The sequence below is a fragment of the Chenopodium album genome, chromosome 5, assembly GCF_948465745.1.
Source record: "Chenopodium album chromosome 5, dcCheAlbu1.1, whole genome shotgun sequence".
Classification (NCBI taxonomy): Eukaryota; Viridiplantae; Streptophyta; class Magnoliopsida; order Caryophyllales; family Amaranthaceae; genus Chenopodium; species Chenopodium album.
Window position 1 is genome coordinate 1,898,529 of NC_137838.1, and position 27,538 is coordinate 1,926,066.

The 27,538-nt window shown below is 36.1% G+C and overlaps 2 protein-coding genes, 1 non-coding gene and 1 pseudogene across 4 annotated transcripts; 3 read left to right on the forward strand and 1 right to left on the reverse strand.

The window, feature by feature from the left end:
• Positions 1-589: 589 nt before the first annotated feature.
• Positions 590-2,143, reverse strand: LOC145631291 (3-ketoacyl-CoA synthase 5 pseudogene; annotated as a pseudogene).
• Positions 2,144-3,341: 1,198 nt separating this feature from the next.
• On the forward strand, positions 3,342-3,423 carry TRNAS-UGA (transfer RNA serine (anticodon UGA)). Its single transcript has one exon. It is a non-coding gene; the product is annotated as a tRNA-Ser (tRNA).
• A 978-nt stretch (positions 3,424-4,401) lies between these two features.
• LOC145630010 (subtilisin-like protease SBT1.3) lies at positions 4,402-8,126 on the forward strand. Its single transcript, XM_081682252.1, has 2 exons — positions 4,402-6,074; positions 6,862-8,126. Exons 1-2 carry the CDS (start codon positions 4,892-4,894, stop codon positions 7,983-7,985), a joined length of 2,307 nt encoding a protein of 768 aa, XP_081538378.1. The 5' UTR covers positions 4,402-4,891; the 3' UTR covers positions 7,986-8,126.
• A 1,318-nt stretch (positions 8,127-9,444) lies between these two features.
• LOC145630012 (glycosylinositol phosphorylceramide mannosyl transferase 1-like) lies at positions 9,445-23,662 on the forward strand. 2 transcript variants are annotated; one of them, XM_081682253.1, is made up of 6 exons: positions 9,445-9,866; positions 11,707-12,103; positions 12,828-12,991; positions 13,079-13,149; positions 23,164-23,309; positions 23,384-23,662. In XM_081682253.1, the coding sequence occupies exons 1-6, from the start codon at positions 9,607-9,609 to the stop codon at positions 23,552-23,554; spliced, it is 1,209 nt and encodes a 402-aa protein (XP_081538379.1). In that variant the 5' UTR covers positions 9,445-9,606; the 3' UTR covers positions 23,555-23,662. The 2 variants fall into 2 exon arrangements, with proteins under 2 accessions (XP_081538379.1, XP_081538380.1); XM_081682254.1 differs by having other exon boundaries at positions 9,448-9,866; positions 23,164-23,535.
• The last annotated feature ends 3,876 nt before the right edge of the window (positions 23,663-27,538 follow it).

Here is a 27,538-nt window from a genome sequence, read left to right on the forward strand (position 1 = left end):
AGTTCTGGTTAGTTTTTGTTAAGTTTGTGAAATAGGGATTGTAATAATGAGATAAGGAAAGCTAAAGACAACAGATAAGACATATAAAGAGACATGGTACCAAACAGAAACAAAAGATCATTTCTCCTGTTTGTATCCATCCTTCCATTATTTCTTTGTTTCTTCACCCTGCCCAAAGACTGAATGGTTCACAAGTGAGCACTATTACATATAGCCATATAGGGTCACTTTGTATATTATTTGGTGTATTGGCGATCCATTTTTTGTAAAACAAAGTGAATTGGCTTGGCGAAAATTATAGGATACATGTACGAGTAGTTTGATTTATATGAAGAATTAGTTTTGGGATGAAAGTTTGTTGTCGACTCATCCTTGTAAGACCGTTGGTTTTACTTTTTGGTTGAAGTTTTGTTTATTTATAGTAGACTTTCATTTACAAGGCTTAAAAAAGTGTTACTAGATAAAGTTTTATGTGGAACATGTTACAACAATTCAAAATTACAGTACACATACATTATTCTATCAGTACTGCACATTTTAAACAGAGCATATTATAAAACTGATGTATTCATGTCTGAAGAGATTATTCTCAACTATTAAATGCTAAAGCTGGATACTTATATATGGATCCAGCCCATGGGCCCTTCTTGGACTCACCAACAATGGGCTTAATACATTCTAATACAATACTTGTACACTTAGGCCCACTTCCCATCCCAAGCATCCAAACTCTATCTCCTTTTTTCACTCTCTCCTTAGCTTCAATGTAGGCCAATTCATACCACAAAGAAGAAGAAGACTGGTTCCCAAACCTATGCAATGTAGCCAAAGCTGCCTCCGTTTCTCTATCCCCCAATCTCAGCCCTTTCCCTATCTCCCTTATCACTGGCTTTCCGGATACCGGCAAGCAAAAATGTTGGATGATCGTTTTGAAATTTGGCACATAAATCTCAGCTGATTTCTTCCAATATTTCTTCTTAGCAATAGATGTAACAAACTTTAACTTCTCCCAAGTAGGCAACATAAAGGATCCGAGAGCGATTAGTTGGGCCCGGATCATATCCGAAGCAGCTTCTAAGATGTCCTTATTAAGAGTAACCCCAGTAAGCCCATTAGAATCCTCTTCTCGAAATGCTGACTTATAGGCCCAATCATTGATGGCTTGTTGGGCCCTAGAAGTCCAAATAACTCGATATTTGGACTTCTTCCGGGCTAGTTTTTGATTCGACAACAAAATGGCCGCCCCACCCATTCGGAAGAGGCAGTTTATTACCAATTTGGGCCGTTCATTACCCGAATACCAACCCGTAGTTAGGATCTCAGTACTCAAAACAACCGCATTCGACTCTTGATGGACCAAGAGCAAGTTATGGGCCAGGCCCAAAGCAATCATACTAGCACCACAGCCCATTCCAGAGATATTAAAGCTCTTAACATTGGGCCTTAGTTTGAACTTGTTAACAACTAATGATGTTAAACTAGGAGAAGGGCAAAGCCCACTACAATTAACAATGAGAATGTCAATGTCAAGAGAAGAGAGATTGGACTTTAGTAGAAGATCCTCCATCATAGGGAAAATGACCATTTTAGCCTCTTCGACGGCGTCGTAATGGGCGGGCTTAGGAGGAATGTAATGCAAAGGTGGTGGGAGATAAGTCTCTGGGCCTTGGCCCGAAGAATTGAGGATCTTGGACATAAATTCCGCACTTTCTTTGTTAAAATAGTTGATTAGATGAACATGTTCTATAAATGAAGAAAGTGGGATTCTACAATAATTTGGAGGTTTATAACATGAAAAATCTACTAGGTATATGTTAGGAGGTTTTGAATGAAAATAATAAGCTATAATGTATGAAATTATGCATACAGTTAGAATAATAATATGGAAAAATATATCATATTCTAGGAGAATTAGAAATGATTTAAATGAAGCAAAGACTAAAGTTGCTAAGAACTTGAGATGTTCTAATACTGGTAAGTTGTGAAAATTTTGTAGGATTGAAAGTAACTCCATAGAAGAGAGAAAAATAAAATAAAGGGGAAATTGGGAAAATAAGGGGTTATTTTTTCTTATTTGATGAGAATGAGTAAAAGTTAAGAAGTATATATATATATATATATAACTCTGAATATAATGGAACATAGAAAATTTTAAGAAAAAATTCTAGTACTAGCAATTAAAAAAAGTGGTATGTTAAATTTATTGGACATGCTTTCATAAATAAACTAGTAGGTGGTCGCATTTACTATGAGGTAATTAGGTAAAAACAAGAGTCAAATTGCAGTAATTGGAAGGCATACCTAGTAAACTGTAAACGTGTATGCCTTCTGCAAATCTGCACCAATTCATATGGTGAAAATTTGTTACTGTAGTACCTTTGAATCTTTCTGCTAGGTTTTGATTTGTTTAATTTACTGTATTATTGTTGTGTTGTTTCTTTAATTACTATAGGTTGTTTCTAGTTTGGAAGCAGGTGGGTAAAAGTTACAAGTAAAACTTATTAGAAATTTAGAATTCAAGATTTCTTAATGTAATGAAGTTTATTTATCTTACACTTTACTTTCGGTCAAAGTAGTGTATATAGTTGCTGGAATGGGAAACCCTATAGGTTTGAATGAAGATATAAAAAAAGGCATGCCTAGGACATTGAGGTAAACAAGATTCAATCCCATGTGTTGCGTATCACCTTAGTATGTTAGCTAGTTTACATTTACTAATTATATGCATTATGAGCATATATGCATATTATAGATAGTGGTGTTAATTTGGTGAGGTTCAGTCAGGTTATGTCGGACCTATTTTATAGTTGAATCATGCTATATTAGTAATTTAGTATGTCTATACGTATCGATATATGAACTGCGTTTTTTCGGGTCGGGTCGGATCGAGCCAGTTTTTGACACTAGTTTTGGAAAACTTTTTTTTAAAAAAAAAAAAAAATCCTAACTAGTTGAAATTAAAGATAGACTACAGTTTAATATCCTCCATCTCAAAACAAGGTATAATTTCTAAATTTAGATTGTTCCAAAAATATTAATATATGAGAGGGTAAATGAGATGAATGATACAAAATATTGTGTAATCGTTTGATCAATTATATGCTTCTTAAGAAATTCATTTCTATAAAATTTACGGAGTACTTATTACTTTTGAATTTAGATCGTTTTGAAATACGTAGTAATAAGATATGAGAGGGTAGATGAGATAATTGATACAAAGTACTTTGTTATGTAATCGTTTGATCAATTATATGCTTCATAAGAAATTGACTTCAAAAAAATGTCATATTTTCAGGTGCAAAATATTTATATAAATTAGAAGCGACAAACCAAACATAAGAGTCGATATGTCCGAGTGGTTAAGGAGACAGACTTGAAATCTGTTGGGCTTCGCCCGCGCAGGTTCGAACCCTGCTGTCGACGATTTTTTTATTTCCAATTTTTATTTTATTTTATTTTATTATTATTTTTTTTTTTCGTGGAAGACCGTAAAGGAATTACAAAAATAATTGGAAGCCCAATAAAGGACATCGTGGAGGTTCAGGCCCATATAATTTTATATGATCATGAGCCCAAACCCAATGATAATCTGCTAAAGAATTAATGTGATTTTTGTTTTTTTAACTCATGTGATTTTTCACTTATAGTACTTCTACCGTTTTTTTTTTTTAAATATTACACCACTTGCTTTTTAAGGAAGTATTACAAATATTGCACCATTTTTATGTTAGGAAAATAAGTACTTGTGTACACACTACAAATACCAAATATACCCTTACTTTTCAACACATGATTATTTAGTTTATGAATACCATTACATGGACAATCTTGTATTTTTACCTTTCTCTCTCATCCTATTTTCCACTACCAAAAATCTTGTGCCAACCTCCTATGGTACAATAAAAAAAGAACGGAGGAAGTATAAAATCTAAAAATACAAATTACGGACGTAAACTAGTTTAATTGTATATATAATCCAATATTATAATTTCATTTCAAATTGGCTAACTTATGAAATTGTTTTCTAATAATCTTCTAAGCTCAACAATTTCATAAAGTTAGCCGATTTGTCATTGGCAAGAACCCAGAGGTGGCAGGCGGTCCTCAGATGAGGTCATTAACTCAATTCCTACATGCAAGTTGCGAGCCACAGTAGGGACCAATCTTACTTTTAATGAAATCATCTTTCCACCAATCCACCATAAATCCATCTTGCTAGATATTTTCCTGAATTCCCTCTTTCATTTTTTCATCACGTACCAAAAGGTACTAATCAATGTTTTCTTCATTTACTAGTATAACATAATTTTGTAAGAATGCTCGTTTAAAAAAAAAAATGGTACGTATACACAACTACGAGAGTATCATACAGTAATAATTTACACAAGGTGAAAAAACAAAAAACACGTAACGACAATGTTATCCATTAATGCGTATAACCAACCTTTAAAACTCGATAATTCAAACCCGAAGTTACATTAAATTTACTGTCACTCTCTAATACTCCATAATTCAAAGTAGCTAGAGATAGGACCTCTGTTTATCAAACATTGAAATAAAAATAATTCCTGTCTAGATGAAACACTCTATCCTAGACAGAAAAATCAGTGCCTCTTCTATTACATGAAAAAAATTGGAACATAAAAATAAAAAAGACCATATCATATATCATATGCCATGTTGCATTACATTACATTGTCATCCCAAATTAATTTTCACCACCATCTTCTGTACTACCCTATTTTACTCTGCATTCATGGCATCACCCACCTCCTTTAATACATTCACATAATTACGACACTTATATTTTGCACTCTTCATTTCCCACTTCACATTTTTATTTTTCTCTCTCCTCTTTTTTTGAGAGAAAATTAACAAGAAGAAAAAAAAAATGTTTAAGGAATCAAAATTTTTGGTAGTATGTTTTTTGTTATTTTTATTATGTTTTAATTTTGTTGTTGCTTCAACAACAAAGAAGACATATATTATTCAAATGGATAATTCAGCTATGCCATTGGTTTTTACTAATCATTTTGATTGGTATTCTTCCAAAATTGGCTCAATTGTTGCAGATGAAGATAGCAGGATTATCTACAATTATCAGAATGCTTTTCACGGGCTTGCGGCCCGACTCACTGAAGAAGAGGCTTCTAGATTGGGCCGAGATCATGGGGTTGTGGCTTTGTTTCCGGAGACAATGTACCAACTGCATACTACTAGAAGCCCAATGTTTTTGGGCTTGGATAAAGAGGAAGTGGTTATTGACAAGGCCCGAGCCCAAGGGAATTACGACGTCGTTGTGGGGGTGTTGGACACCGGGATCTGGCCTGAAAGCCCGAGTTTTAATGACTCGGGGTATGGCCCGATCCCGGCCCGGTGGAAGGGTGCATGCGAGCGGGGTCGGGCTTTTGACCCGGATCGGCATTGTAATAAGAAGATTGTTGGTGCAAGGGTGTTTTACAAGGGGTATGAGTCTGCCACGGGGAAAATAAATGAGGAGATGGAGTATAAGTCTCCTAGGGACCAAGACGGCCACGGGTCCCACACTGCTGGGACCGTGGCCGGGTCCCCAGTGCATGGTGCGAGCCTACTTGGCTACGCACAAGGCACGGCCCGAGGGATGTACCCTCGGGCCAGGATCGCTGCCTACAAGGTGTGCTGGACTGGGGGGTGCTTCAGTTCAGACATCTTGTCGGCGGTTGATCAAGCAGTGTCAGATGGAGTGGACGTACTCTCTATCTCTCTAGGAGGTGGAGTGTCGTCCTACTTTCGGGATAGCTTGTCAGTGGCTACATTTGGAGCTATGGAGAAGGGAGTATTTGTTTCGTGCTCGGCGGGTAATGCTGGGCCTGAACCGGTTAGTCTTACCAATGTCGCCCCGTGGGTTGCCACCGTCGGGGCGAGCACGTTGGATAGGAATTTCCCTAGTATTGTTAGGCTTGGGAGTGGGAAATCATTTAGTGGGGTGTCTATCTATAAAGGGAGAATGCATTTGTCACCTGAGAAGCTTTACCCGGTTGTGTATTTGGGGAGTAACTCAACTAGTCCGGATCCGAATTCCTTGTGCTTGGAAGGTATGCATACCAATACTTGCTACTTCTTGAAGAACCTTACATTTTTATAAGTCATGTTAGTCGACCCCAAATTATTTCGGAACTAAGCCTGTTGTTGTATTAGAATGTTAATGGAGTATATTTCACATTGCTACTGTAGTAATTTATGCATTAGAATGAATTGCTGAATTGAATTGAATTGGTGTTATTGGTGCAATTATGAATACACAATCTCAATTATAGTTAGATAAGTATTGTGAGAGTTAATTAATTATTGTGTAGGTGTAATGAGAATTATGATGCACTGTAGTGTTAGATGAAAATTTTAATGTCCTGCAGTTGTTAGAAGTTATAAGGGTACTCCGTAGTCCGTACTAGTCAATTAGCTATGACACTTCACATGCAAGGTTGATAGTTGATTAAATGTAAAAGTTGACGCGTTACTAATGTTGTGCAGTTTTCGTTTTATACTCCATTCAATCCTACGTCCTAATATTTTGTTGGTCGTGTTTGATTGGTGGAAAGTTTAACTTACTAAATTTAGAGAGTGACGTTAAGTTTAGACGGTGTGAGATGAAAACATGGCCTACCATTCCTTTGTCTGAAATCACCATTTGTATAAGGTTGTCACTCAATATAGCATGATACATGAAAATGACAAATTTTTATTAAGTGTAGTACTCTACTAGCCAAAATAAGAATATTCTAAAATGACTAAGAATGCATTTGATGCAGTGTAGACTGTAGAATATAGAATAGCAATGTTTGTACACTTGTTAACTTGTTTACTCATTTCATTGTTCAATAGGTACTCTTGATCGACGAAAAGTGCAGGGAAAGATTGTGATTTGTGACCGTGGAATCAGCCCTCGAGTTCAGAAGGGTCAAGTAGTGAAACAAGCTGGAGGAATAGGCATGATCCTAGCCAATACTGCAGCTAATGGTGAGGAGTTAGTAGCTGATTGTCACCTGCTCCCGGCAGTTGCAGTGGGAGAAAAGGAAGGCAACATCATAAAGCGTTATGCATCGCGTGCAAATGCCACAGCAACTATATCTTTCCTTGGCACTAAAGTAGGCATCAGACCATCACCTGTGGTTGCAGCATTTTCCTCCAGAGGACCCAACATCCTATCTTTGGAAGTCCTGAAGCCGGATATGGTAGCCCCTGGCGTGAACATCCTTGCAGCGTGGACTGGCAGCACAGGCCCCTCAGGCGTGTCTGCTGATACAAGAAGAGTCAAGTTCAATGTACTGTCGGGTACATCAATGTCGTGCCCTCATGTTAGTGGGGTGGCCGCCTTGATCAAGGCTAGGCACCCAACTTGGAGTCCTGCTGCCATAAAATCTGCTTTAATGACTACAGCATATATCCATGGTAATAGTAGGAGACCACTAATTGATGCAGCAACTGAGACACCCTCAAGCCCTTTTGATCACGGGGCTGGTCATATAAACCCGGTGAGAGCTCTCAACCCTGGTTTGGTCTACGACATTACCCCTCAAGACTACTTCGAGTTCCTCTGTGCCCAAAATCCAACTCCCACACAGCTCAAGATTTTCTCAAGAGGTGGTAAATTGGCTTGCCATAACAAACTTTCCAAGGCAGCAGGGGACTTGAACTACCCTGCTTTATCAGTTGTCTTTACATCAAATGCGAGCATCTCTAGTATAACTGTTCAAAGGACAGTCACAAATGTCGGTCAACCTGTATCGAGTTACCGTGCTAGAGTCACCCCGTTTAAGGGTGCTAAAGTGGTTGTTGAACCAAAGGTCCTGCACTTTACCAAGCTGTATCAGAAGCTGTCTTACAAGGTTACATTTAAGACGGTTTCGAGGCAGCCAGCACCAGAAGTTGGGTACTTAATGTGGAAGGATGCAACTCACAAAGTAAGAAGTCCTGTAGTGATGATGTGGTTACCACCGTCCAATTAGAATCACTGAGGATAAAGACACTTCATTAGTTTGAATTGGGACAGTAGTAGGTTCAAGTTATTTACCATGTACTTGGTTTTTTTTTTTTTTTTTTTTTTTTTTTTTTTTTTTTTTTTTTCTTTTTTGTTACTGTAATGGAAAAGGACTTCAATTTATCTCTGAATAAGACTAAGGGCTGGACCTTTTTTTTTTTTTTTTTTACAGGAAGAGGATATTGTATTATGATATGGTATGAATTAATGAATGCAATATTACAGTAGAGTTTTTTTAAAAAAATTGGGAAGAAACAGCTTTTTGATTAATTTAATTAGTGGTAAGAGTACATATATTTGGACCTTCTCAAACTTTATTTTGAAGATATTCCCTCCGTCCCTAAATTATATTCCTCTACTATGTGAGCAATAAATGCTAGATGTAGGAATATAATTTAGGGACGGAGGGAGTATTATTAAATTGGATTAGTATTATTTGTGACAAACCAGCTAAAATTAAAGTCTATTATGACTTGCCTGTCAAAAAAAAAAAAAAAAAAAAAAAAAAAAAAAAAAAAAAAGGAAAAAAAAGTCTATTATGACTAGGTTATTGAAGTTGACTGTCAAAATTGGTTAATGTGGCAAGTTAATTGTTAAAAAAAAAAGATTAGACAAGCTATTAAAAGGATGAGGGGCGAGTGTTAATGAGCTTAGGTAATACCGTAACACATTAACACATATGTAGTTAAGTTATAACATTAAACTTCAAAATTTTTAAATCAACTTCAAATTTATGATAATTCGAACTTGACATATTTAGGGCCTGTTCTCTTACGTTGAAATTCAGTTCAGTTCAGTTCAGTTCAGCTCAGCTCAGTTCAGTTCAGTTCAGTTCAGTTCAGCTCCTAATTTCCTTCTCTTATAAAATATTCAGTTCAGCTCAGCTATGTTCAGTTCGGTTCGGTTCGGTTCAACTCCGTTTAGTTCAGTTCAGTTCAGTTAAGTTCAGCTGAGTTCAGTCAATGAGAACAGACCCTTAGTAGGTTCCAAGTTAAAATTAAAGTATATAGACGATTTTAATCAACCATGCTCACTCAAATATCATACGGTCATGCCTATACGTATACAAACACTAGAAAAGTAGAAACTTGGTAAGAGTATAAAAAATCTTCAAGTCCATAAACATATGACCAAAAAAAAAAAACCCAATTTCTTCCTCCCAAAATCACCTACACAAACTGTCAATTTTTGCTCTTAAAAGCCCAACAGTACAACAAATGTTTTTTTTTTTTGGTGTTTAGAGAGCCACAATGCCCACAAGGGCCGGGGCGAGAATCGATCTCAAAATCTCCTGAAACAGGAGAGAAGCTCTAACCACTTGAGCTATCCCTCACTCTCACGGTACAACAAATGTCAGTGACATAGTTATACACTAATTATACTTATATATCAACAATTCAACACTAATTTGCATAGAAAAAAAAAAAAAAAATCAATACTGATATTACGGCGTGCCATTCTTTCAAAAAAAAAAAAAAATAATAAAATTACAGCGTGCCCTTAGAATTTTCATAACGAATAAAATTCAACTACCAGATCGAACTATCCAACACCCTTAAAACAATTCTTTGCCGGAGTTTCGCCGGAAAATGACGACACTTAACCTAATCGCCATTAGAGACGGCGAAAATAACGGCGGATTTTACTCTCCGGCGAAAGAAAAAGCTGCCATTAGAGGTCCTTACCATCAACGCTTCCAAATTTTCCGGCGTCTCAGTCATATAGCTAAGCTTAAGCTTCTCCTTCTCATTTTATTTGCGTTTTGCGGCGTCGTTTTTTTCTCCTCCCGAATTTCCTCTTCATTTGGCTGGAATCTTCACTCCTCTTCTTCTTCTTTTTCTCCTTCTAGGTAATTTTATTTCTTTTATTTGTTCTTTTCTGCAATTATTATAATTTTCTGTTTATGTTTTGTTGATTTTAACATTTGAGTATTGAATTGTGATTATATATATAATTATTATATTTGGGAATTAAGATCTTGGTTTAATTGGGATTGCTATGAAATTAATGTCACTAGTAAGTTCATAAAATGGAAAATTTTAATAGAGATAAACATAAAGCATATGAAACTCCAATTACTATGATTGTTAAATTGATTGGATATGGGATTTCTTTGAACTAGGCGTGTAATTTATGAAAGCAGTCTACTTTAGCTTTTGAGTGATCTGGGTTTTAGATTGTGTGTTCTTAGAGTCTTAGGCATATAGCAAGAATTATGTAGTGAACTCGGGTGTGTTGGCGAATTGATGTACTACCTCCATTTCATTTTATTTGCAATTTTGGGTATTATTTGTGAGATATTAAATATTCCAAAGTTGCAAATAATATGAAACGGAGGTAGTAAATTCTAATGATTTGAAGTTTACTAACTGTTTTGGGGTTAATCTAGAAGGCTAGAATGATATAAGTATATGTTTGTGAAAAATTGTTATTTTGTTGATAAAATTGGACTTGGGAAATGTTAAATTATGAAAGAGTGGTTGATCATGGATGGTATAGTGCAATTTAAAACTAGTTCATTAGACCTCTATTAGGGAAGGTGTCACTCTTTTGGCTAGTAGGGTGGGTTGATTCCTTCCATTTCCTAATGTTTTAGATTATTATCTCGGCACTTGGTGGATGATCAATCAAATTTCTGGATCAAAGTAGTTTTGGATGCTTGAATAGAGACATAAAGAAGTAATAGAAGGAGATCTAAGGGAAGAGTCTAGACTTTAGATCAACTTTTTACTTACGGGAATTATATTGTGCCTCTTACTTCCTAATGACTTGGGTGATTGTCGTTTTGGTATTCCTGTAGCTGGTAATAAATACAATTAACTGAATTTGATGGGAGAGTAGAATATTATAGAAACATGATAAACATAGCTTTTAGCTCTTTTTGACAAATCTTTTGTAATGCAAATCAGTATTGAAATTTTAATAGATTAGTCTAAGCATTGTAATATTTTTTTGTTTGTTTGTTTGTTTTGCCTCTGATAAGGTAAGCAACATAGAGGTGCTAATGTGATATTTAATGGGGACTAGCTTGTATGGCTGTTACAACTCTTACACTGAAGTAATGATGGAATGATGATGTATGAGTTTGTTGAGTTCAGGGAAATCATATCCCTTTGTATGCAGTGCTTAATACTCCATACTCTAGTATCATCAATACAAATTTATTATTTTGTTTTCTATGCTTGCTTAAAATTTTGTGTAATATTTAAGTGGCTCAATTTATTGGATGACTGTATTGCAAAGGGAAAGGAGATTTTGATCTAAATCTAATGGTAGATAGATTTATATATTTTGGAATGTATACGAAAGTTATAAGTGTATAATTATGCGGAATTTCAAAACTATCGGGATCTATAGTAATCTCTCTGATAAATTGATTAGTTGTGTTTTATTGCCTCTTACTATAAATATTTTTGCACTTGCTTTCATTTCATATTTAGGTTATATGCTGTATACTCCTGAATATACTTCCTTTATATGTGTGTGCATGTGCAGGGGTGTGGAAGCATGCACTGTAATTGCATTTCTGCGTGTGCATGTGTGTACAAAGCTTGTATACTTGAGTGTTTAGGGTCCTTAGTAGAACTTTATCATATAGCATGTTCTTTGTTTGGAAAGAAATTGAAGGTGCTAGAGTAAACTAGTTCTCTACTGATTTGTTTCCCATATAATTTTTTCCTCCTTCACAGAGGTGGATATACTGTACTCATGAATACATGGAAGCGCAATTCTCTTTTAAAGCAGTCGGTTGCTCATTATGCTTCATGTCATGGTACCGATGCAATACATGTGGTATGGAGTGAGAGTGATCGTCCCTCAAGTAAATTAAAAAACTATCTTAACAAGATTGTGATAGCGAAGTCCCGTACAGCTAGGAAACCCAACTTTAGGTTTAATGTGAATGAGGAAGATAATCTCAACAACAGATTCAAACCAATTAAGGACCTGAGGACTGATGCAATCTTCTCTGTTGATGATGATGTCATTGTACCTTGTGATGCACTAGACTTTGCTTTTACCGTGTGGCAAACTGCTCCATCAACGATGGTTGGATTTGTTCCTCGCATGCACTGGCTGGGTGAAAAGGTAGACCTATCGATAAGTTATATGTCCATTTCTTCCCTCCCCCGAAACTAGTTTTAGGGTATCATATCCTAATTACTGTAGATATGAAAGATGATGAGTGACAACTTCACTGAAGCTGAGTTTTGCCACCATGTGGTTCATAAGTATCAAAGTAACAGTCTGTCTTAAGATGGTGGAGAGTCTATTTAGAGAAGTGACATTATGAGCTCGAACATCATTCATGCATGTTTTTTTTAACCATCAATCAAGTTCATTAGTAAGATTTTTACTGGCCAGTCAAAAGAAGTATGCTTCACCCTTCACCTTGCTTGTGAACATTGCTGGAGCTGGCTACAGAGTCCTTCCAGACAATTGTTGCATTAGGGTTTTCATTTTTGAAGGGATATGGGAAGGAATAGCTTCATCAATCCCCAATAGAAAGCTTCTCTCAAAAACAATAGCCACATTATTAAGATCTTAATTTTGTTTCTCTAAAGGTCTTCATGGGTTTTGAAATTGAAGAAACAGCTAAAGCACGACTTATGCATTGCTGAAAACCATTCAATAGACACGGGTAATAAGGTATGATAGGATTGAATAGATGATTTGTGTGAACAGTGGTGCAGAGGATTTTAACTTTACTTTTGTAAGGAGATAGAATATTGAATTGAGATGATGTATTTATCAGACTATCAAAATATTATGCTTTTGGTTCTTACACACCCACTCTTTTTCTGTATGGCAGAAGAATAGCCATGCGTATTATGATTATGGAGGATGGTGGTCTGTTTGGTGGACGGGTACTTACAGTATGGTTTTGTCAAAGGCAGCATTCTTCCATCGGAACTATCTTGATATGTATACCAATCAGATGCCAGCATCCATCCGTGACTATGTAACAAGAGAGAGGTTTGGGCAATTTCTTACTTTGAATCATTTCTCTTTCCAAGGTTAATTCCACCTTTTCACGTTCCTGGTTTGTTAATTACATCACAGGAACTGTGAAGATATCGCGATGTCCTTGCTTGTCGCCAATGCCACAGCTGCTCCTCCCATTTGGGTCAAGGGTAAGTGCTACTTTATTTCAAAGATGTTATGATCTGCCCCAAGACCATGTTTCCCTTATTACTCTTTTTTTTTTAATTATTATTATTTTTTTATTTAATAAATAAACTAAGAGCTCAAGATTAGAGCTTTTATGCGGGTCGGGTTTGGGTTGGGTCATGCTTGGGTCGAGTCACGTCGGGTCATACTTCTTATCGGGTTTAGGCCGGGTTTAGGTCGGGTTAATAACAGGTCGGGTTACATTTGGGTAGGGTGAACAATAGGGTCGGATTTAATTCTGGTTTTCACGGGTTACAACGGGTTAGGGTAATTCTCGGGTTCGAGTCGGGTTCGGTTCAACTCAATAATTTGCGGGTTAAAATCAGGTTGGGTCATTCTTGGGTTTGAGTCGAGTTCGATTCAAGTCAATAATTTGCGGATTATAATCAGGTCAGGTCATTTTCAAGTCCGGTCATTCTCGGGTTCAAGTCGGGCTCGGTTTCAAGTCAATAATTTGGGGTTTATAATCAGGTTGGGTCATTTCCAAGTCGTGTCATTCTCGAATTCAAGTCGAGTTATGTTCAAGTCAATAATTTGCAGGTTACAATCAGGTCGGGTCATTTCCAACTCAGGTTATATTCGGGTTCAGCTAACTATAAACAGATAATTATCATTTTTATCAAGCTAATTATTTCCTTTGACTATAATATATATGGCAATATACTAGGAAACTATATTCTATAATTTAGGAAGATAATTATCTCCTTTGACCATAAAACAAATATATATTATATTTAACTCTTAAATTTGATGATGATGTTCCTTTCTGGACCGACTTGGGCTCCCTAGACAAAATGCTTTGATTAACAATAATAATGTGGTCTAAATTGCATTTAAGGTGATTTGAAATCGGGTCAGGAAAAATTGGGTTGAATTTAGGTCGGATCAATAACAAGTCGTGTTAATTTCGAGTCGGGTTAATAACACATCGGGTTGAATTTTTTGGTTGGGTAAGTAATAGGTATGGTAAAATTCGGGTTGAGTCAATAACAAGTCGGGTTGAATTTGAGTCAGCTCAATAACATGTCAGGTTGATTTCGGGTCGGGTTTGTAACAGGTTGGGTTAAGTTCGGGCTGTTGGGAACAGATCGGGTTGAATTCACGTCAGGTTAGTAACAAATTAGGTTTAATTCGGGTTTTGACAGGTTAAAACGGGTTTGGGTAAATTTCAATTCAAGTCGGGTTCGGTGCATGTTAATTAAATTGGCCGTTGTAAACCGGTAAATCGGTGCAAGTTGTAAACCGGTAAATTTGCCTTTTAAAAGCAGATTGCCTTTCAAAAGCAAATTGAATGGATCCACACACCCAATTGGATTCCCGAAGGATATTAGGGATCATGGTTAACATTTCGGCAATTTTTATTTTCGGACTAAAAAAAGTCTAAAAATTCCAAAATTGAAGGTTAATATCCACATTTTTTGAGAAATTTTGGAGGTTTCGTGGCCAGGTATAAAAAAGTCTTGAAATTTTATGGGATTCATCCCGGGGTCATATAATGCCGTTTGGAATTATATATTATCATTATTTGTTGTCATAAATGTTCATAGTAGGCTTGAATTAATTAATTAAATTGGTGCAAGTTATAAACCGGTTAGTTGGTTGTTTAAAGGCAAATTGGATGGTTCCACCCACCCAATTGGGACTCCGAAGGATATTAGGGACCATGGTAAACATTTCGGCAATTTTTATTTCCGGGCAAAAAAAAATCAAAAGTTTCAAAATTGCACGCTTAATATCCACGCTTTTTGAGAAATTTTGGAGGTTTCGGGACCCGGTGTATAATAGTATTAATATTTTAGGGGATACATTTGGGGATCATATAATACCGTTTGGAATCATATATGATCATTATATGTTGTCATAAATTTTCGAGTAGGCTTGAGTTAATGAAATCGGTGCAAATTGTAAACCGGTAATTAAATTGGCCGTTTAAAGACAAATTGGATGGTTCCACCAACCCAATTGGACTCTCAAAGGGTATTAGGGACCATGGTAAACATTTCGGCAATTTTTATTTCCGAGCGAAAAAAAGTCCAAAAATTCCAAAATTGAAGACTAATATCCACGCTTTTTGAGAAATTTTGTAGGATTCGGGGCCCGGTGTCGAAAAGTCTTGAAATTTTAGGGGATACATCTCGGGGTCATATGATGCTGTTTGGAACCATATATGATAAATATTTGTTGTTATAAATGTTTGTGGCAGGCTTGAGTTAATGAAATCGATGCAAGTCTGATGGTTCCAACCACCCAATAGGACTCCTGGATGGTATTAGGGACCATGGTAAACATTTCGGCAATTTTTATTTTCGAGCGAAAAAAGTCAAAAAATTTCAAAATTAAAGGCTAATATCCACGTTTTTTGAGAAATTTTGGAGAATTCGGGACCAGGTGTTGTAAAGTCTTGAAATTTTAGAGATTACATCTCGTGGTCATTTAATGTCGTTTGGAACCATATATGATCATTATTTGTTATCACAAATGTTCGTGGTAGGCTTGATTTAATGATATCAGTGGAAATTATAAATCGGTAAATAGGCCGTGTTTAGACAAATTATATGGTTTCACCCACCCAATTGTACTCCCGAAGTGTATTAGGGATCATGGTAAACATTTCGGCAATTATTATTTCCGGGCGAAAAAAAGTTAAAAATTTCCAAAATTAAAGATATCCACGTTTTTTGAGAAATATTAAAGGTTTTGAGGTCCGGTATTGAAAAGCCTTGAGATTTTAGGGAATACATCTCGGGGTCATATAATGTCGATTGGAACCATATATGATCACAATTTGTTGTCATAAATGTTCGTGGTAGGCTTGAGTTAATGAAATCGGTGCAAGTTGTAAACCTGTAAATTGACCGTTTAAAGACAATTTGGATGTTCCACCTACCTAATTGGACTATTGAAGGGTATTAGGGATCTTGGTAAACATTTCGGCAATTTTTATTTTCTGGCGAAAAAAAGTAAAAAATTTCACAAATTGAAGGCTAATGTCCATGCTTTTTGAAAATTTTTGGAGGTTTCGGGGCACGATGTCGCAAATTCTTGAGAATTTAGGGAATACATCTGGGGGTCATATAATGCTGTTTGGAACCATATATGGTCATTATATGTTGTCATAGATGTTAGTTGTAGGTTTGAGTAAATGAAATCAGTGCAATCATGGTAAACATTTCGGCAATTTTTATTTTCGAGGAAAAAAAGTCCAAAAATTCCGAAATTGAATGCTTTTTGAGAAATTTTGGAGGTTTCGAGGCCCGGAGTCGAAAAGCCTTGAAATTTTAGGTGATACTTCACGGGGTCATATAATGTCGTTTGAAACCATATATGATCATTATATGTTATCATAAATGTTCGTAGTAGGCTTGAGTTAATGAAATCAGTGCAAGTTGTAAATTGGTAAATTGGTCGTTTAAAATCAAATTGGGTAGTTCCAGCCACCCAATTGGACGCCCGGAGGGTATTAGGGACCATGGTAAATATTTCGGAATTTTTTTATTTCCGCGCGAAAATAAGTAAAAAAAATTCCAAAATTGAAGGCTAATATCCACGCTTTTTGAGTAATTTTAGAGTTTTCGGGGCCCGGTGTCGAAAAGCGTTAAGAATTAGGGGATACATCTCGGGGTCTTATAATGCCGTTTGGAATCGTATATGATCATTATATGTTGTCATAAATGTTCTTGGTAGGCTTGAGTTAATGAAATCGGTGCAAGTTGTAAACCAATAAATTGGCCGTTTAAAGGCAAATTGGATGGTTCTACCCATCCAATTTGCCTTCCAAAGGGTATTAGGGACCATGGTAAACATTTCGTCCATTTTTATTTTTGTGCGAAAAAAAGTTAAAAAATTCAAAAATTAAAGTCTAAGATCCATGCTTGTTGAGAAATTTTGGAGATTTCGAGGCTCGGTGTCGAAAAGCCTTGAAATTTTATGATTACATCTCGAGATCATATAATGCCGTTTGGAACCATATATGATCATTGTATGTTTTCATAAATGTTCGTGGAAAGCTTGAGTTAATGAAATCGGTGCAAGTTGTAAACCGGTAAATAGGCCGTTTAAAGGCAAAAAGGATGGTTCCACCCACACAATTGGACTCCCCGAGAGTATTAGTGACCATGGTAAACATTTCGACAATTTTTATTTATGGGGGAAAAAAAGTTAAAAAATTCAAAAATTGAAGGCTAATATCCACGCTTTTCGAGTAATTTTGGAGTCTTCGGGGCCCGGTGTCTAAAAGTCTCGAAATTGTAGAGAAGACATCTCAGGGCAATTTAATGTCGTTTGGAATCATAAGTGATCATTATTTGTTGTCATAAATGTTTGTTGTAGGCTTGAGTTAATGAAATCGGTACAAGTTGTAAACCAGTAAATTGCTTGTGTAAAAACAAATTGAATAGTTCCACCCATCTAATTGGACTAAGGGTATTAGGGACCATGGTAAACATTTCAGCAATTTATATTTCCGAGAAAAAAAATCAAAATCCATGCTTTTTGAGAAATTTCGAAGGTTTTGGGGAGGTGTCGAAAAGAAATGAGATTTTATTAGATACATCTTGGGGTCATATAATGATGTTTGAAACCATAAATGATCATTATATGTTGTCATAAATGTTCTTTGTAGGCTTGAGTTAATGAAATAAGTGCAAAATGTAAACCGGTAATTGGCCGTTTAAATGCAATTTGGATGATTCTATCTTCCTAATTGGACTACCAAGGGTATTAGGAAAATTGGTAAATATTTCGGCAATTTTTATTTTCGGGAGAAAAAAAGTCAAAAAAATTCCAAAATTGAAGGGTATGCACGCTTTTTGAGAAATTTTTGAGGTTTCAGAGGCTCGGTGTTGAAAATCTTTGAAATTTTAGGGGATACATTTCGGGGTCATAAATGCCGTTTGGAACCATAAATGGTCGTCATATGTTGTCATAAATGTTCGTGGTAAGCTTGAGATAATGAAATCGATGCAAGTTGTAAACCGGTAAATTCACCATTTAAAGGCAAATTGGATTGTTCCACCCACCTAATTGAATTCCCGTAGGGTATTAGGGACAATGGTAAACATTTCGGCAATTTTTATTTATATTAAAAAAAAAAGTAAAAAAATTTCAAAATTTTAGGCTAATATCCATGCTTTTTGAGAAATTTTGGAGGTTTCAAGGCCCAGTGTCGAAAATCCTTGAGATTTTAAGGGATACATCTCGAGGTCATATAATGCCAATTTGAAACCATAAATGATCATTATATGTTGTCATAAATGTTCGTGGTAGGCTTGAGTTAATGAAATTAGTGCAAGTTGTGAACCGGTAAATTGGTCGTTTGAAGGCAAATTGGATTGTTCCACCCACCTAATTGGACTGCCGGAGGGTATTAGGGACCATTGTAAACATTTCGGCAATTTTTATTTACGGGCAAATAAAAGTCAAAAAAATTCCAAAATTGAAATCCACGCTTTTTGAGAAATTAAGGTTGTTTCGAGGCGTGGTGTTGAAAAGTTTTGAGATTTAAGGGGATACATCTTGGGGTCATATAATGTCGTTTAGAACCATATATGATCATTATATGTTGTCATAAATGTTCGTAGTAGGCTTGAGTTATTTTAATCGGTGCAAGTTGTAAACCGGTAAATTGGTCGTTTAATGGCAAATATGATGGTTTCTCAAACCCAATTGGACTCCCGGAGGATATTAGGGACCATAGTAAAAATTTCGGCAATTTTTATTTTCGGGCGAAGAAAAGTAATAAAATTCCAAAATTGAAGGCTAATATCCACGCTTTTTGAGAAATTTTGGGGGTTTCGAGGCCAGTTGGCGAAAAGACTTGAAATTTTAGGAGATTCATTTCGAAGTCATATAATATCATTTGGACCATAAATGATCATTATATGTTGTCATAAATGTTCGTGGTATACTTGAGTTAATGAAATCGGTGTAAGTTTTAAACCGATAAATTGGCCGTTTTAAGGCAAATTGGTTGGTTCCACCCACCCAATTGAACTCCCGAAGGGTATTAAGGACCATTGTATACATTTCGGCAATTTTGTTTATGGGCGAAATAAAGTCAAAAAATTCCAAAATTGAAATCCATGTTTTTTGAGAAATTTGGGATGTTTTGAGACCCGATGTCGAAAAGTTTTGAGATTTAAGTGGATACATCTCGCGGTCATATAATGTCGTTTGGAACCATATATGATCATTATATGTTGTCATAAATGTTCGTAGTAGGATTGAGTTATTTTAATCGTTGCAAGTTGTAAACCGGTAAATTGGCCGTTTAAAGACAAATAGGATGGTTCCACCCTCCCAATTGGACTTCCGGAGGGTATTAGGGACCATGGTAAACATTTCGGCAATTTTTATTTCCGAGCGAAGAAAAGTAAAAAAATTTCAAAATTGAAGGCTAATATCAACGCTTTTTCAGAAATTTTAGAGATTTCGAGGCCCGTTGTCGAAAAACCTTTAGATTTTAGGGGAAACATCTCGGGGTCATAAAATGTCGTTTGGAACCTTATATGATCATTTTATGTTGTCATAAATGTTTGTGGTAGGCTTGAGTTAATGAAATCGATACAATTAGAAATTGATAAATTAGCCGTTTAAAGGCAAATTGGATGGTTCCACCCACCCAATTGGACTCCCGAAGGGTATTAGAGACTATGGTAAACATTTCGGCAATTTTAATTGCTGGGCGAAAAAAAGTCGAAAAAATTCAAAAACTGAAGGCTATATCCATGCTTTTTGAGAATTTTTGGAGCCTTCGCGCCCGGTGTCGTAAAGTCTTGAAATTCTAGGGAATACATATCGGGTTCATATAATGTCGTTTGGAACCATATATGATCATTATCTGTTGTCATAAATGTTTGTGGTAGGCTTGAATTAATGAAATAGGTGTAAGTTGTAAACTTTAAAGGCAAATAGGATGGTTCCACCCACCTAATTCGACTCCCGGAAGATATTTGGGACCATGGTAAACATTTCGGCAATTTTTATATTCGAGCGAAAAAGTCAAATTATTCCAAAATTGAAGGCTAATATCCACGGTTTTGTAGAAATTTCGAATATTTCGGGACCTGATATCGAAAAGCATTTAGATTTTAGGGGATACATCTCGGGGTCGTATAATGCCGTTTGTGTCCATATATGATCATTATATGTTGTCATAAATGTTCGTGGTAAGCTTGAGTTAAAGAAATCGGTGCAAGTTGTAAATCGGTAAATTGGTTGTTTATGGCAAATTGGATGGTTCCTCCTAGCCAATTTGACTCCCACGGGGTATTAGAGATCATGGTAAACATTTCGGCAATTTTTATTTCCGGGTGAAAAAAAGCCAAAAAATTCCAAAATTGAAGGCTAATATCCACGCTATTTGAGAAATTTTGGAGGTTTCAGGTAGAGCTTTTAATTCGGGTAAATGGGCAGGTTTGGGTCGGTAAGAGTGGGTCGGGTCAACCCGGATTAATTCCATAACCTATGCGGGTCGGGTTTGGGTTGGGTCATGCTTGAGTCGGGTCACGTCGGGTCATACTTCTTATCGGGTTTGGGTTGGGTTTATGTCGGGTTAATAAAGGTCGGGTTACATTCGGGTCGGGTGAACAATAGGTCGGGTTTAATTCGGGTTTTCACGGGTTAAAACGGGTTAGGGTAATTCTCGAGTTCGAGTCGGGTTTGGTTCAAGTCAATAATTTGCGGGTTAGATTCAGGTTGGGTCATTCTCGTGTTTGAGTCGGGTTCGGTTCAAGTCAATAATTTGCGGGTTATAATCAGGTCGGGTCATTTTCAAATCGGGTCATTCTCGGATACAAGTCGGGTTTGTTTCAAGTCATTAATTTGCGGGCAATAATCAGGTTGGGTCATTTACTAGTCGGGTCATTCTCGGAGTCAAGTCGGGTTATGTTCAAGTCAATAATTTGTAGGTTACAATCAGGTCGAATCATTTCCAAGTCAGGTCATATTCGAGTTCAACTAACTGTAAATAGATAATTATCATTTTTATCAAGCTAATTATTTCCTTTGAATATAATATATATGGCAATATACTAGGGAACTATAGTTTATAATTTAGGAAGATAAATATCTTCTTTGACCGTACAACAAATATATACTATATATAACTCTTAAATTTGAGGATGATACTCCTTTCTTTTGCTGCCTGGACCGACTTGGTCTCCCTAGACAAAATGCTTTGATCAACAATAATAAGGTGATCTAAATTGCATTTAAGGTGATTTGAAATCAGGTCAGGAACAATTTGGGTTGAATTTAGGTAGGGCCAAAAAAATGTGTGATGATTTCGAGTCGGGTTAGTAACAAATCGGGTTGGATTTTTGGGTCGGGTTAGTTATAGGTCTGTTAAAATTCGGGTCGGGTCAATAACAAGTCGGGTTGAATTTTGGTTAGGTCAATAACAAGTCGGATTGATTTCGGGTCGGGTTTGTACCAGGTTGGGTTAAATTTGGGTCGGGTTAGAAACGGTTCGGGTTGAATTCAGGTTAGGTTAGTAACAAGTCGGGTAAAATTCGGGTTTTGACGGGTTAAAACGGGTTTGGGTCAATTTCAGTTCAAGTCGGGTTCGGTTCAGGTCAATAATTTACGAGTTACATTTGGGTCTGGTCATCTCCAGGTTAGTTCATGTTCGGGTTCGGGTCTCACATACTCGGGTCAACACGAGTCTAGGGTTGGTTTCAGGTCGGGTTTGGGTCACCATTTTTTCGGGTTCAGATGGGTTGGTTAATAATTGGGTTTGAGTCGGTATTTCGGGTCAGGTCAACTTTTGACAGCTCTACTCAAGATAGTGTCTGTATAGCTGTGTACTTGTCAAAGCTATGTATCTGAAGGCTATATTAGTCATGAGACTACAACAAGGTTCTATGGGTTTACCTCAAACTCTCAAAGTCTCGCAAGAACTTGAACCTTGCTTTAATTTTGATTAGGAGCATTATAGCATGTGTGATTACAATTTACACTACTCCCTCTATCTCACAATGACTGTCCTGAGATTTTAACCAATGCTAGCATAATGGGAACAAGCAAAGATGATAAGCCATACCAATAGAGAGTACCATGGCCTTATGACGGAGTGAGTTTCTTTTGTTTTTTCTTAGTTTCATATACTCATAGAATCTTAGGAAATTATGGGAGGCACTGTTTGCATTCCTGTTGGGGGCAGACTTTGTAGACTAAATATTCGTTGCAGTTTGGTGCTGCTTAGTAGCATACCCTCCTTTGAATTTTAGCCTTCTGCATTTTCTTCTGTTAGTCACCTCCAAGAGTTTCAATAGAATACACTGTGTATATGAATATTAAAATTTAATCTTTAACATGAGCTTGGAAACTTTATTCTGTGGGCTGTCAGTGTCCGAAAGTGGGTTAGCAGAATTTTGACCTTTTTTTAATGGGGTGTGTGTGCGTGTATTGGAACAAGCCTAGAATTGTGAAACTAAGAGAGGGTGGGTTTGGGGGTGGGGGTGGGGGGGGGGGGGGGGGTGCAAGGGAAGGGAACTCCTCACGCCCCCTGGCAGGATTCTAACATTGTCTGTGTGGTAATTGGTAAACACACCCATGATATACCCAATTGTAATGTCTGTCAGTGTAACGCTGCATTGTCCCTATTAAGTGACATCACTTAGAGAATGAAATTAGTGTCGTATATGTCTATCAGTGGATCCACTGAAGTTGTTTTCTGTAATACTATTATACTTTGTTAGTGATTAGCCAGAGGAACGATTCTTGGGACTTCAGCTGTCAAAGCCAGTCAAGTAATTGTGGGCATTGTGGCAGCCAATTGAAAAGCTAGTCATAAATCAATTGGACTCAGTAGTGGTAAATTTTTGGTTGGATTCAGGAGACTTTTAGCTTATTTTGTGCAGGATTATCAAAATTCTAAATAAAGAAAAGTCAAGACTTTGCTCTCTTATTGTACATGCAGAAAAACTTTAAAGTCACTAAAATTTTGTTGCGTCAACTAAAAATTCTTTATTTTGCAGGGAAAATACATGAGCTTGGCGCATATGGCATTAGTAATTTGAAAGATCACAGTAGCAAGAGACGCAAATGCCTGAACGATTTCATTTCCCTCTATGGTGCTCTTCCTCTTGTATCAACTAATGTAAAAGCTTTGGATTCAAGAAACGTATGGTTCTGGTAGCTGTTTTTATGTTCTTAATCCTAAGTTCAATTCATCTGACCTCGATGTTTTGCTCATAGGTTGTTGTTACAAGTTCAGTTACCATTGTTGGTTTCCTTGATCATGCGAAGTCTGCATGGCAGGTCCTAATCGTACTGTATAATACAGCTGTGTATATCTGTAATGTGATCATAATTGTGCTAGTTATTAATCAATCGGAAGTAGTTTTGTACGACACCAGCTCAGTATGATCCCGTCATTGGTAGCATATTGCGTCTGTCTCGCAATCCCGAGTTATGTAGCCCCAAGGAAAAGAAATCCAACTGTCTAATTTTCTATACTTCATTGATTTTCTTCCAGTCTTATCAGTGCATCACTATCTTCCGCTGATTATGGTTGTTAAATTATTGAAGCCAAAAGCATTATTGGGAGTGGACATGAATTATCACGGACATAGATACTGACATTTGGTGCATAATTGTTTGCAAATTTATTATAATTTATTAATTCAACTAATGGCTTTTATTCTCAGGTAAGTGACAAGTTTGCAATTAGATTTTGCAAAATTTACTCGTGCTTGATTTAAATTACTTGATTCCAACTCGAGGTGTAATTGATATTAAATCACCAAAATTTGATCACACTAAGAGTCTGTTCTCTTCAGTTTAATTTTAATTCAGTTTAGTTTAGGGTTCGTTTGGCATCGCTGTGGTTTTCTGTTTTTTAAAAGTATATTATATATGTCATATAATGAATCAAAAATTATTTAGACTTATTAAAATCATGATAATTTTAAAAACTGACAATAGAAAAGTAAAAACACCTTTTTCTTGTTTTCTGTTTTTGGTTTTTAGTTTTCAAAAAAACAGAAAACTGAAAACAAAAAATGATGCCAAACAAGCCCTTAGTTTTTAGTTTTCTTCGCTTATAAACAGTTCAGTTCAGTGAATCAAAACAAGCCCTGAATAACAACTCGAAATAAATTGACCTATCTAAAAAGTAGATAATGTATTACACTCCATATTGAAGTAATTAATTATACTACACTTCGTATATGAATATGACCCGATTTGAATAGTCTATGAATAGATGAGTAAAGACTAAATACGGTCCCTGAACTTTCGTATTACGCTCACTTTTAGTCCCTCAAAAACTATTTGTGCCCTAGTCCCTCAACCACCTTCTTTGGTGTTTGTCAGCCAAAAGTTGAGGGACTTTGATGACTAAGCAAGAGTTTAGGAACCATGACTCATTTTATTTTTTGTTTTTCTTTTTCTTAAGAATTTATTTAAAAATAAATCTTTTAATTATTTGTTTAAAAAATATTAATAAAAAACCAGCTACCCTTAAAAAGGCCAGCCACCTTTCCCCTCCCGCTGCCGACAGCCAGCGCCGGCGACGGCGACCAACACCGCCAGCCACACCCACCACACGCACCACCAGCACCATAAAAATTCAACAAACTCCACAAATCAATCGATCATACAAATCAAAACCCCTAATTTATCACAAAATCATGAATTCTACACAAATTATTCAACAAATTGGGCAAAATCATACTTCCTCTGCTTCTAAATCATAATAATTAAATAGTTAAATAAATTAATCAAACATTATCAGTTGCCAAACACTTTTCAATCACGATAAACTTCACAGACCACCATCACCGTCGATCCTGCTGCCCTCATCTCAACTACCCCTCGACACTCGTCGCCACATCTAGACCACCGTCGTTGCTGCCACCCCCATCTAAACCACCACCGTACCCGCCCTCTTCTAAACCACCCCCGCTGCTACTCGACTCTCTTTTAAATTAAACTACCACCCCGCTGCCATCGTCCAAACCACCACCACCACTGTACCACCCATATTTATTCCTTAAAAAATGGCTTGAATTTTTGAGATCTGAAGAAAGAAAATCAAGAAATCCCCACCCTAACCCTAAACCCACCTAAGCCTACAGCCACCACAAACCCAGCCTAAGCCACGCACCACCACCAGCACCATCACATAGCCACACCCACCACACGCACCACCAGCACCATCACTACCCAAAAAATTAAAAAAAAAATTCCTCAACGTAACGTACCTTATGAAATTTTCAACGTTTGGTTTATATGGTTAAATTCGACCATGAAAACCTCATATCTGGAATTTTCATGGTCGAATTCGACCTAAAAAACCATTAATTGATAGTGGTCGAATCCGATCAAAAGCCCTGGGGGTGGGTGGCGCTGGACTTCAAAAACCAAGGATAGAGAATGAGAAGGGAGGGGGGAGGCGGATATGATAGAGAAAGTGGGAGGAGGGACGAGGGAAGCAGAGATCAGAGAGAAAGAAACTGAGGAGATGGAGAGGAGAGAGAATGAGAAGAGGAGGCTGGGTTTAAATACATATTAAAAGATTAATTTTTTAATAAATTCTTAAGAAAAAAAAATGAGTCATGGTCCCTAAACTCTTAATTGCTTAGTCATCAAAGTCCTTCAACTTTTGACTGACAAACACCAAAGAAGGTGGTTGAGGGACTAAAAGGACACAAATAGTTTTTGAGGGACTAAAAGTGAGCGTAATACGAAAGTTCAGGGACCGTATTTAGTCTTTACTCATGAATAGATCCGAGTAGTAGATTAGATTATTAATTAATACTCTTATTCTGTGCCGTGCTAAATACTCTGTGAATAATGCAAATTGATTGATGGGATTAAACCCACCTTAAAAGTAATGGCACGAAGCTTGAAGAGAGTGTCTAATCTCAGAAGAGATGAGCCAAAGATCATACATTTTAATCGTTGAAAATTTCATAAAGTTTATGCACCTTTTTGCCTTTTGTCTTTCTCAACCTTGAATTTCAGAGATGTGAGTTACATTCTTTGATTACTTACCAAGGCTATCATAGCAACTTTATGTCCCACAAAATTTTTAATTGCTATCCCTTTTTTTTCCATACTTGTACGACAATATTGACAAGGCTAGAAAGAAACATATTCATTACTAGACAAACTTTACGTGGGAAGTTTTCCTTGCGTGTTTGAGACGGGGTACGCTACTAACTTCTTTTATATGTAAGAAGTAGAACATTTTAGACATCGTAATTTTCTGTGTTTTTGTCAATGTAATTACTCTACGTGTTACGGTCTTACTATATAATTATATTAATCGAATGATAATGGATTGTGTTCAATCTTCCCTATTCAAGCATACAGCTATACTTCCATGTCTTTGTGATATGATCGTATCTAATGTGAGCTGTAACAATGACTTATTTGATCATTTCTACCCATGCAAATGTTGAAAAATCCTTGATTAATCTCGCAAAAAATGACATGGTTGACTAAGTCTAAAAGTGTATATATTTCATACAAAAATTATATGGTAGGAAAAGAATTTCACAAATTTGACTTGTATATAAAGTGAGTATTTTTTCTATAGTAATAGTCGGCAAAATTGATTATAGAACTGTGCTTCTAAAAAGGTGGGGTATTAACAATTAAAATGAAGTAAAAAGTTGACATAATGGTGAAGAATTGTCAAACCAATACAAGGAAAAAAAAAAAAGAGAAAAGGTTGGGTGTTTTTTTCTGGTTTGTTTGCTTACTTTAGGTGAATATTACAATTTGTTGATTTAAGTATTAAAGCTTAAAAATTGAGACTAATGAAGAAGCAAACAAGAAATAATACCAACTCTATATCTAACCTCATAAAATTAGATTTTTTGCATCAAAACAAATCTCACACGTGGATAGCTTGCTTGCTTGGACCCTTTGTTTAATTAAGTTAGACTTAAAGAGTACTATTTGACTCTAGTATCTTAGATTTTCATATTAAGTCTTTATAGAAGCCAAAAACATTTAAACCAACCATTCAAAATATTAGAGATGAGTGATACGTGTAAAATTTGTTCAATTAAATTAATACAAGAACAATTTTATGAGTTTGTAATAAATTAGTGACATGTTCTTAGATTGATTGAAATAATAAATTGATAAGTTCATACATAAGTATGATAAAAACGAAGAGTTATTTCCTAAAAACATTTTCTACCTACTTTTAGCCAAATAAAGTGGATATCACATGCTATACTCATTGTTTAAGCTAGAACCTTAAGCCTTAACAAAAAGTACAATTTATTCTTAATCTTCTTTCAATTAATCTCCAATGAAGCATATAGGAATCTAATTAATATAGATAAATAGCCAAGTCAATCTCTCCAAATATAAGTTGATGGTAATTTTTCT

Coding starts and splice junctions, on each gene's coding strand:
- LOC145630010 (XM_081682252.1), top strand. CDS start 4,892: ATGTTTAAGGAATCAAAATTTTTGGTAGTATGTTTTTTGTTATTTTTA. Junction 6,075..6,861: donor GAATTCCTTGTGCTTGGAAG/GTATGCATACCA, acceptor ATTGTTCAATAG/GTACTCTTGATCGACGAAAA.
- LOC145630012 (XM_081682253.1), top strand. CDS start 9,607: ATGACGACACTTAACCTAATCGCCATTAGAGACGGCGAAAATAACGGC. Junction 9,867..11,706: donor TCTTCTTTTTCTCCTTCTAG/GTAATTTTATTT, acceptor CCTCCTTCACAG/AGGTGGATATACTGTACTCA. Junction 13,150..23,163: donor TCCTCCCATTTGGGTCAAGG/GTAAGTGCTACT, acceptor TTTATTTTGCAG/GGAAAATACATGAGCTTGGC.